Source organism: Pan paniscus, chromosome 5, assembly GCF_029289425.2.
Source record: "Pan paniscus chromosome 5, NHGRI_mPanPan1-v2.0_pri, whole genome shotgun sequence".
NCBI classification, from domain to species: domain Eukaryota; kingdom Metazoa; phylum Chordata; class Mammalia; order Primates; family Hominidae; genus Pan; species Pan paniscus.
Genome location: NC_073254.2, coordinates 59,511,751 through 59,523,900, shown reverse-complemented (window position 1 = coordinate 59,523,900; position 12,150 = coordinate 59,511,751). Strand labels below are relative to the sequence as shown.

Genomic DNA, 12,150 nt, shown 5'->3' with positions numbered 1-12,150 from the left:
TACAACTATCTGATCTTTGACAAACCTGAGAAAAACAAGCAATGGGGAAAGGATTCCCTATTTAATAAATGGTGCTGGGAAAACTGGCTAGCCACATGTAGAAAGCTGAAACTGGATCCCTTCCTTACTCCTTATACAAAAATTAATTCAAGATGGATTAAAGACTTAAATGTTAGACCTAAAACCATAAAAACCCTAGAAGAAAACCTAGGCAATACCATTCAGGACATAGGCATGGGCCAGGACTTCATGTCTAAAACACCAAAAGCAATGGCAACCAAAGCCAAAATTGACAAAGGGGATCTAATTAAACTAAAGAGCTTCTGCACAGCAAAAGAAACTACCATCAGAGTGAACAGGCAACCTACAAAATGGGAGAAAATTTTCGCAACCTACTCATCTCACAAAGGGCTAATATCCAGAATCTACAATGAACTCAAACAAATTTACAAGAAAAAAACAAACAACCCCATCAAAAAGTGGGCAAAGGATATGAACAGACATTTCTCAAAAGAAGACATTTATGCAGCCGAAAGACACATGAAAAAATGCTCATCATCACTGGCCTTCAGAGAAATGCAAATCAAAACCACAATGAGATACCATCTCACACCAGTTAGAATGGCAATCATTAAAAAGTCAGGAAACAACAGGTGCTGGAGAGGATGTGGAGAAATAGGAACACTTTTACACTGCTGGTGGGACTGTAAACTAGTTCAACCATTGTGGAAGTCAGTGTGGCAATTCCTCAGGGATCTAGAACTAGAAATACCATTTGACCCAGCCATCCCATTACTGGGTATATACCCAAAGGAGTGTAAATCATGCTGTTATAATGACACATGAAAAGGTATGTTTATTGCGACACTATTCACAACAGCAAAGACTTGGAACCAACCCAAATGTCCAACAATGATAGACGGGATTAAGAAAATGTGGCACATATACACGATGGAATACTATGCAGCCATAAAAAATGATGAGTTCATGTCCTTTGTAGGGACATGGATGAAATTGGAAATCATCATTCTCAGCAAACTATCGCAAGGACAAAAAACCAAACACCGCATGTTCTCACTCATAGATGGGAGTTCAACAATGAGAACACATGGACGCAGTAAGGGGAACATCACACTCTGGGGACTGTTGTGGGGTGGGGGGAGGGGGGAGGGTTAGCATGAGATATACCTAATGCTACATGATGAGTTAATGGGTGCAGCACACCAGCATGGCACATGTATACATATGTAACTAACCTGCACATTGTGCACATGTACCCTGAAACTTAAAGTATAATAATAATTAAAAAAAAAAAAAAACAGAAAGGCAGCATTAAGACCTAACTATCATTCATCAGCTTTGAATTTCATAGAACTACATTTTTCGGATTACAGATTGTTTTCCATAAATATAACACAGAAACCAAATCTAATAGCAAAAAGATAAGATTCTCAGAAAATTTTTTTAAAAAGTAAAAAGGAATTTATTGACTTTTAAAGCAGCTATTACAAACTCACTGTCTAGGTATTTATAAGTTAATTTTTTAAAATAAAATTTCATCTTGAGTATATACCAAATTCTGTAGCATTAAGTACAGTCAGCTTGGTATGAAGACTGATAATACAAGCTTCAAAAAAAATTAGAACTTTATTTATTTATTTTGAGATGGAATCTTGCTCTATCGCCAGGCTAGAATGCTGTGGAACCATCTCAACTCACTTCAACCTCCGCCTCCCGGGTTCAAGAGATTCTCCTGCCTCAGCTTCCCAAGTAGCTGGGGCTACAGGCATGTGCCACTATGCCCAGCTAATTTTTCTATTTTTAGTAGAGACAGGGTTTCACCATGTTGGCCAGGATGGTCTGTATCTCCTGACCTCGTGATTTACCTGCCTCAGCCTCCCAAAGTGCTGGGATTCAGGTGTGAGCCACCACACGCAACCTAAAACTTTTTGTAAGATTAAAAAAAGCAGGCCAGGCACGGTGGCTCACGCCTGTCATCCCAACACTTTGGGAGGCCGAGGCAGGCAAATCATGAGGTCAGGAGATTGAGACCATCCTGGCTAACACGCTGAAACCCTGTCTCTACTAAAAAAAATACAAAAAATTAGCCAGACGTGGTGGCAGGCACCTGTAGTCCCAGCTACTCGGGAGGGTGAGGCAGGAGAATGGAGTGAATCTGGGAGGCGGAGCTTGCAGTGAGCCGAGATCATGCCACTGCACTCCAGCCTGGGCAACAGAGCAAGACTCCGTCTCAAAAAAAAAAAACACAAATGGGATTTAATTAAAGAGCTTCTGCACAGCAAAAGAAACTACCATCAGCGTGAACAGGCAACCTACAAAATGGGGGAAAATTTTTGCAACCTACTCATCTGACAAAAGGCTAATATCCAGAATCTACAATGAACTCAAACAAATTTACAAGAAAAAAACAAACAACCCCATCAAAAAGTGGGCGAAGGACATGAACAGACACTTCTCAAAAGAAGACATTTATGCAGCCAGAAAACACATGGAAAAATGCTCACCATCACTGGCCATCAGAGAAATGCAAATCAAAACCACAATGAGATACCATCTCACACCAGTTAGAATGGCAATCATTAAAAAGTCAGGAAACAACAGGTGCTGGAGAGGATGTGGAGAAATAGGAACACTTTTACACTGTTGGTGGGACTGTAAACTAGTTCAACCCTTGTGGAAGTCAGTGTGGCGATTCCTCAGGGATCTAGAACTAGAAATACCATTTGACCCAGCCATCCCATTACTGGGTATATACTCAAAGGACTATAAATCATGCTGCTATAAAGATACATGTACACGTATGTTTACTGCGGCACTATTCACAATAGCAAAGACTTGGAACAACCCAGATGTCCAACAATGATAGACTGGATTAAGAAAATGTGACACATATACACCATGGAGTACTATGCAGCCATAAAAAATGATGAGTCCATGTCCTTTGTAGGGACATGGATGAAATTGGAAATCATCATTCTCAGTAAACTATCGCCAGAACAAAAAACCAAACACCGCATATTCTCACTCATAGGTGGGAATTGAACAATGAGAACACATGGACGCAGTAAGGGGAACATCACACTCTGGGGACTGTTGTGGGGTGGGGGGAGGGGGGAGGGGTAGCTTTAGGAGATATACCTAATGCTAAATGACGAGTTAATGGGTGCAGCACACCAGCATGGCACATGTATACATAGGTAACTAACCTGCCCATTGTGCACATGTACCCTAAAACTTAAAGTATAATAAGAATAAAATAAAAAAATAAAGAAATAAAAAAAAAATTTAAAAAGCAATTATAGTCAGGTACCATATGATGAACTTTTTTTCAAAAATGTACTGCAAATACAGCAGTAGTCCCATAAGATTATAATGGAGCTGAACAATTCCAATTATCTAGTGATGTTGTAGGTATCATACTAACATTGTAGTGCAATGCATGACTCAACTTTGTGGTGATGCTGGTGTATACCTCTGCACTGCTGATGGTATAAAAGCGTAGCACATAAAATTATGTATAGTACATAATACTTGATAAAGATAATAAATGAGTGTTACTTGTTTATGTATTTATAATACTCCATCATTAGAGTGTACTATTTGCAAAAAACACTTAACTGTGAACCACCTGAGGTTGTTCCTTCATGAGATATACCAATAAAAAAGCAGTTATCAAGGGAGCTGACAGTTCCATGCATGCTATTGCCCTTGAAGACCTTCCAGTGGGACAGGATGTGGAGGTGGAAGACAGTGATATTGACAGTCCTGACCCTATGTAGGCATAGGCGTGTGTGTGTGTGTGTGTGTGCGCGCGCGCGCGTGTGCATCTTAGTTTTTAACAAAGAAGTTTAAAAAGCTATAAGAAATTTAAAAGTAGAAAAAAGTTTATAGAATAAGGATATAAAGGAAAAACCTTTTTGTACAATTGTGTAAGGTGTTTGTGTTTTAAGCTAAGTATTACTGTGAGAGTGAAGTTTTTTTAAAATTAAGTCTATAAAGTAAAATAGTTACAGTAAGTAAGCTAAGGCACATTTATTATTGAAGAAAGAAAAATTTTAAATATAGCGTAGCCTAAGTGTACAGCTTTGTTAAAAATAAAGTCTGCAATAGCATGCAGTAATGTCCTAGGCCCTCAAATTCACTTGCCACTCATTCATGGACTCAACCAGAGCAACTTCAGGTCCTACAAGCTTCATTCATGGTATATGCCCTCTACAAATGTATCATTTTTTGTCATTTACATGGTATTTTAACTAATTTTTCTATATTTAGAAATGTTTAGATACACAAATACTTAACATTTTCTTACCCTTACGTACCAGTTTGTAGCCCATGAATAGTAGGCCGCACCATGTAGCCTAGGTGTGCATTAGACTGTTCCATCTAGGTTTGTGTAAGTGTATTCAGTGATGTTCACAAAATGATGAAGTCTCCTGAGGAGGCATTTCTTAGATCCCCTTCATTAAGCAATGTGTGACTATTGTGATTCTGGAACATCCGAATATTTGTAAATGAAAACTGCTTTTTAAAAGACTTGTATTTTAGCCTTTGTGTTTGATGACTACCTTTTTATGTCATAGCAGTATACTAAGGATTACTTTACTTTCTCTGATATCATGAGGTACAAGTTTATTAAATTTGGTTATAGTAGTCTTTAATCAGTAAAGTTAATATATGTATAGGTTTTCTTATTTACTTATTTTATATTTTTAATAGAAAAAACTTAGAAGACTGCTAAAATACATGTTTATCCGAGACTACAAATCAAAGATTGTCAAAGGCATCGATGAGGATGATCTTCTCGAAGGTAACCAAAACAAAACACAAAACTAAAACATGAGCTTGTGACACATGTGTGCTGGATAACACATTTATGCAATTCCAATGTAACTGGAGAACTAGTTAATTTTGTTTACTGTCAACAAATCAAGTGGAATACCCTTGCAAAAGTATATATTTCTGATAAAACATATTATACTGTGTTACCTATTTAATATTACTACAGTTCTCATAGATTCTAATTCTTTTTTTTTTTTTTTTTTTTTTTTTTTTTTTGAGACGGAGTCTTGCTCTGTCTCCCAGGTTGGAGTGCAGTGGCGCGATCTCGGCTCACTGCAAGCTCCGCCTGCCGGGTTCACGCCATTCTCCTGCCTCAGCCTCCCAAGTAGCTGGGACTACAGGCGCCCGCCAACACGCCCGGCTAATTTTTTGTATTTTTAGTAGAAACGGGGTTTCACCGTGTTAGCCAAGATGGTCTCGATCTCCTGACCTCGTGATCCGCCCGTCTCGGCCTCCCAAAGTGCTAGGATTACAGGCGTGAGCCACCGCGCCCAGCCGATTCTAATTCTTGAAAAATAGTTCTGCAGATGAATTGAAATGTTTCTTTTTATGGAGCACATAGTGAATGCAGACTTAGAGTAAAACAGACCTGAATTCCAATCAATACCAGTTCTCTGCTTTCTTTGTGTGACCTTGAGGGTCAGTTTCCTCATTTATGTGGAGGGAAATTATATTGTGTAACATGTGGAGTGCTTAGGAGAGTTTAGCATAATATATGAAAAGCACTTGATACATGCCTGCCACTGAATGAATGATAGCAGTTAACACCATGCTTCAGACACCATGAAGTTTGGGATGGTAAGAGTAATATTCAGTTTTGCTAAACCATCATATTAGTTTGATGTCCTCTCATTCATTTCAAATCTTCCCCCTTATCTTCATTTGTATGTTCTAATTTTGTGTGTCTTACAAAAAGCACACTAAAACTTAAAAAAAAACAGTTGATAGAAATTATAAAGTAAAATATTCAGGTAGAACACATCTAATCTTGACGTGGGACTTCTGAAATGGCTATGTAAGGAGTATGGCAGAGTCTCTCCCCAGTGAAACACATTTAACTGGTAAATTTTTTTTGAAATAATCATTTAAAGTCTGTAGAAATTGTCCTAAGCACGTACAGCAAGCAGGGCAACACATATTCAAGATCAACTAAATCTTATTAAGAACAGTATTGAGAGTCTGTTGCATTTAAACCATGACCTGCTCACATGATCACTCTTCACCATTCTGCCACCTTAACTCAGTGTGACAGAAGCTCTACTCTGAGTGAGTGTAGCTTGCCTCTCCAGTTCTTATTCTAGGGCAACAATTTTACCCCAGAAGGGGCAAGAGGTAGGCATCTCTCATCTCCCTCAGCCCCATGTTGCAAAAGCTTTATTCTAGGCAGGCACAGCTGAGATGACTGGGGCTCCCTTTTCTCACTTAACCTCAGCTCATAGGATAAAAGCTCTACCTCAGACATGGTAGTCTGAGAATACTGGGCTCTGATTGCCACCACCCTAGCTCTCATAGGGAGCAAAGCTACATACCAGAATAGACAAGCCTAGAAGTCTAGGGGTTGCTTCCCTTTCCAGATCCCCATTCTCAGATCCAGGGAAGTCTTTCCAGGAGAAGTTAATTGCAGGTCCACCCTCAGCTTCAGTACAGTGGTACAGATGTTCGGCTCAGACCTTAGGAGCAGAAAGCTCTGCAGCTCTTCCACATCACTGCTTGGAACAGTGTGTGTGGAAATTCATACCTAAGTTCATTGTAAAAATAACAACAACAACAATGAAGATCCTGGTGATGAGTGATTAAGAGGGGACTGGTAGCTCCATGATACTGGTAGCAAAAAGCAAAACAGTGGGTCAGCTAGATGTTAAACAAAGAAAACAAGGGAAAGAGATAGTTAAAAAGAGCCCTCCTGCAGTCAGAGCAAAACTTAAAGGCTGGCAACATTTCACAGGGGCCCAACATTATTTAGATCAATCAATCTCTGGAGCAATTTATGCCCAAGGGTATTATCAGAAACAGTGGAGCAAACAGCTGTCAATTAGTGGGGGCTAACAGCTGTATGTGATAACAGTAGAGGCAGAACAGCCAGAAACTTAATAGGGAGATCAGGGAAGGTAACAGCCAAACACCCCCTGACTAAAACTACAGTCATCTCTGGTTATGGAGGAGATTGTTTGCATACTCAAGGCTGCACCCTCTGAAGAACAACATCAGAGTCTGCATACTGCAAGGGAAGAGACTTCATTTAATAGTTCAGCCAAGTCATGAAATAAACAATGACAAGCCCCAGGGAGGGGAGGGAGTTATCTAGATTTGCTACACTGTATTATCTAAAGTGTCCCTTTTCAACAACAACAACAAAAATACTAGATATGCCAAGTAATAGGTAAGTGTGAACAATAAAAAGGAGACAAAAAAAAAGTAGACAATAGAAACTGCTTTTTGGGGGCCCAGATGTAGGACTTAACAGACAAAAACATCAAAGCGGCTATTATGTATGTGTTCAAATAACTAAAGGAAATAAAATTTTTAAAAAAGGAAGATATGATAATAGTGTCTCACAAAGTAAAGCGTATCAATAGAGACAGAATTTATTTTAAAAAATAGAAATTACAGAGTTCAAGAATATAATTACTGAAATGAAAAAATTCAGAAGGGCTCAATAGTTGTTTTCAGCTGGCAGAAGAAAGAATCTGAACTTGAAGACATCATTAAAGAGTATACAATCTGAAGAAAAAAGTGAAAAAATAATAAAGAAAAATTAACAGCTTCAGAGAAATGTAGAGCACCATTAAGTGTGTAAAAATATGCATAATGAGAGTATCAGAGGATGAGAGAAAAAGTAGAAAAACAAATATTCAAGAAATAATGACTGAAAACCTCCCAAATTTGATGAAAACTACCAGTCTACTAGTTCAAGCATATCAACAAGCTCCAATTAGGATAAACATAAAGAAATCTACACTAAGACACTTTTACCAAAAATGTGGGGGGAAAAAAACAGACAAAAAATCATGAAAGTCACAAGAAAAAAGCATATACAGGGGGACCCTGACAATATTGATGGCTGACTTCTCATCAACATAGAGATCAGAAGGCAGTGGGATGATATATTCAAAGTGCTGAAAGAAAAAAACTTCTCCACTGAGAAACTTATATCCAGCAAAACTATCTTTCAAAAATGAATGCAAAATACATTCCCAGATAAACAAAAACCAGGAGAATTTCTTGCTGTCAGACCCATGTAAGAAAAGTTTTTAAGGCTGAAAGCAAGCTGCACCAAATAATTTGAATCCACACATTTATAAAGATAATTAAGTACATAAATATAAGAGAAAGTATAGTTGTCTAAAAGCAAGCTGCACCAAATAATTTGAATTCACACATTTATAAAGATAATTAAGTACATAAATATAAGAGATAGTATAATTGTATATTTCCTTTCCTTTTTAAAATTGATTTATAAAGCAGCTATATAAAACACTATGTATATAAAAATTGTTATGTTGGGTCTGTAATGTTTGGAAATATAATATATTTGACAGTAATGACACGAATGAGGTAAGTGGTAATAATGCTGTACTGGGGTAAGGAAATGGCACCTCAAGTTATAGAAAGAAATGAAAAGAACCAGAAGTGGCAAATAAAATGGTAATATAACAAACTATATAAATATACAGTTGGTCTACTATGAAGACACAGACCACTGAAACTGAATCAAGAAGGAATGGAAAATCTGAACAGGACAATAGCAAAAGGTTAAATTAGTAGCTTAAAAATTTCCACAAAGAAAAGCTCAGTCACAGATTATTTCACTGTTGAATTCCACCAAATGTTTAAAGAAGAATACCAATTATTTCCCAACTAATTCTATAAAGGTAATATAGATTGAGCCTGATATGAAAACCAGACAAAGATATCACAAGAAAACCAGACTGCAATGTTTTTTAATACAGATGCAAAAATCCTCAACAGAATGCCATTAAACTGAATTCAGCAAGTATAGAAAGGATTATAAACCATGACCAAATGGGATTTGTCATAGGGATATAAGGTTGTTTTAAACTTAGAAAACAATTCATGTAATGCATCAAATTAACAGAATAAAGGAGAAAAATCACATGATCACCTCAATAAATGTAGGAAAAGCATTTAACAAAATTCCAAAAGTTTTTAATGAGAGGGACATTCAACAAACTAGGAAGAGAAGGAAACCTCTTTAACTTGATAAAGATGATTGCATGGACTGAATGTTTTTGTCCCTCCTCACCCTCTGAATATATATGTTGAAGCCTAATTCCCAGTGTGGTAGTATTTGGAGATGAGAATTGTGGGAAGCATTAAAAATTAGATCATAAGGATGGAACCTTTATGATTAGGGCATTTCTGAGAAGAGACACAAGAAAGTTTGTTTCCTCTGTTTCTGCTGTCCACCATATGTGGATACAACAAGATCATGTCATCTGTAAGCCATGAAGCAGGCCTTCACCAGACACTAAATCTACTGGCACCTTGATCTTAGACTTCCCAACCTCCAGAACTGTGAGAAATAAATGTTTGTTGTTTAAGCCTCCCAGTTTATGATGTATTTGTTGTAGCAGCCTGAGCTAAGACAGACATATATGGAAAACCCATACCTAACATCATACTTAATGGTAAAAGACTATATGCTTTCCCTTATAAGATCGGGAACAAGACAAAGATGTCCATTAATGGCACTTATATGCAATATTGTACTGAAGGTTTTAGCCAGATGTTTAGTCAGAAAGAGAAATGAAGGGCATCCAGATTAGAAAAAAAGAAGTACAACTACCTCTGTTTACAGATAATATAATTTTGTATATAGAAAATTCTAAGAAATTCAATAAAAACTATTACAACTAATAGACTGGTTCGATGTGTTTGCTGGATGTAAGAGAAATATGCAAAAATCAAGCATATTTTAATATATCAGCTATGCACAGCTCAAAAATGAAATTAAGAAAACAATGCCATTTACAATAGCATCAAAAAGAATAAAATATTTTGGAATAAAATTACTAAAGACCTGCAAGATTTATGTACTGAAAATTACAAAATATTGTTGAAAGAAGGCCTAGATAGTAATGGAAAGACATCCTACATTCATGGATTGGAACATTCAATATTATTAAAGTGTTAATACTCTCCAACTTGGCCTACAGATTTCATCTGCTTTTTTGTAGAAATGAATACATTGATTCTACCAATCATGAATATGCTGATTCTACCAATCATATAGAAATGCCAGATTCTGATATGGAAATGACTCATCTAGGTCGTGAGGGAACTAGAATACCTAGAGCAATCTTAACAAAGAATAAAGTCAGAGGACTCATGCTTACTGACTTCAAAACTTACCATAAAGCTACAGTAATTACGATAGAGCAGTACTGGCATAAGTGTAGACATATTTGTCAATGAAATGGAATGGAATGAGAGTTCAGTAATAAGCATTTAGGGTCAGTTGATATTGACAAGGATTTCAAGAGAATTTGATAGGGAAAAAATAGCCATTTTGACAAATATTGCTGGAGCAACTGGATATCCACGTCCAAAAGAAAGAATTTGGGCACCTACAACAACACAGTACACAAAGTTAACCCAGTATGGATCATAGACCTAAATACAAGGGCTCAAACTATAAAATTCTTAAAAAGAAATACAGTAATAAATGTTGATGACTTTGGAGGAGGCAAAGCATTCTGAATGTATGACACCAAAAGCACAAACAGCAAAAGAAAAAGGGAAAATTGGACTTGATCAATTATTTCAAAGTCAAAACAATGACTAAGAAATTAACTGATCAATTTTAAAACTTTTATGTTTCAAAGAGCAACATCAAGAAAGTGAAAAGACAAACCACAGAATGGGAGAAAATTTTTCTTATATATCTGATAGGGTACTTTTGTATAGAATATATCAAGAATGCATGCAACTTAACAATAAAAAGACAGTGGCCCAATTTAAAAATGGGCAAAGGGTCTGAATAGACATTTCTACAAAAAAGATTGACTAATGGACAATAGACACTGAAAAAGATACTTAAAAATCATGCCTATAAATAATCCCAGCACTTTAGGAGGCTGAAGTGGGTGGATCACTTGAGGTCAGGAGTTCAAGACCAGCCTGGCCAACATGGTAAAACCCCATCTCTACTAAAAATACAAAAAATGAGCCGGGTGTAGTGGTGTGTGCCTGTAATCCCAGTTACCTGGGAGGTTGAGGCAATAGAATACCCTGAAACAGGAGGTAGAGGTTGCAGTGAGCCGTGATTGTGCCATTGCACTCCAGCCTGGGCAACAGAGGGAGATTCCATCTCAAAAAAAAAAGTCATTAGCCATCAGAGAAATGCAAATCAAAACCACATTGATATAATACTCCACACCCACTAGGATGACTGTGATCAAAAAGATAAAAACAAGGCCGAGTATGGTGGCTCATACCTATAATCCCAGCATTTTGGGAGGCTGAGGCAGGAGGATCACTTGAAGCCAGGATATTGAAACCAGCCTGGGCAACAAAGCAAGACCCCATCTCTAGAAAAAAAAAAATCAATTAGCCAGTCTCAGTGGCATGTGCCTGTGGACCCAGCTACTCAGGAGGCTGAGGTGGGAAGATTACTTGAGCCCAGGAGTTAGAGGCTGCAGTATGCTGTGACTGCACCACTTCATTCCAGCCTGGCAACAGAGCGAGACCCTATCTCTTAAAAACAAACAAACACACAAAATGATAATAACAAGTGCTGTTGAGGACATGGAGAGCTAGAACCTTCTTACGTTGTTAGAGTATAAAATGGTGCAGACAATTCAGAAAGCATTTGGGAAGTTCCTCAAAAGGGTAAACATAGATTTACCAACTGAACCAGAAATTCCATTCCTAGCAAAAGAAGTGGAATAAGATAAATGAAAATATGTATTCACATAAAAATTTGTACATGAGTGTTAGCAGCAGCATTCATGATAATAAAAAAGGAAATAGCCCAAATGTCTATCAGTGGATGAATGGATAAATAAGTATGGAATATTCATATAAAGGAATATTATTTGGCTATAAAAAGGAATTAAATACTGATATATGCTAAAACATGGATGAACCTTGAAAATATTAAGCTAAATGAAAGAAACCAATCACAAAGACCAGATATTTTATTCTATTTATATGAAATGTCTAGAATAGGCAAATCTAAAGAGATGGAGTGTAGAGTAGTGGTTGCCTAGAGTTGGCGGAGGGGAAGATTGAGATAGGGAATCATTTAAAATCCCATTAAAATCCTCC

At 37.1% G+C, this 12,150-nt stretch overlaps 1 protein-coding gene across 12 annotated transcripts in view; it reads left to right on the top strand.

The window, feature by feature from the left end:
* The window catches only part of SUPT3H (SPT3 homolog, SAGA and STAGA complex component), a 597,091-nt gene that overhangs the window by 392,781 nt on the left and 192,160 nt on the right, over positions 1–12,150 (top strand). For all 12 annotated transcript variants that reach the window (XR_010112435.1, XR_008955665.2, XR_003028305.4 and 9 more), the window contains one exon: positions 4,738–4,828. Coding sequence is in view for 8 of the 12 variants with exons in the window: in XM_063605298.1 (XP_063461368.1) it covers positions 4,738–4,828 (91 nt within the window). In the remaining 4 variants the exon portion in view is untranslated. The remainder of the gene's footprint in view (positions 1–4,737; positions 4,829–12,150) is intronic.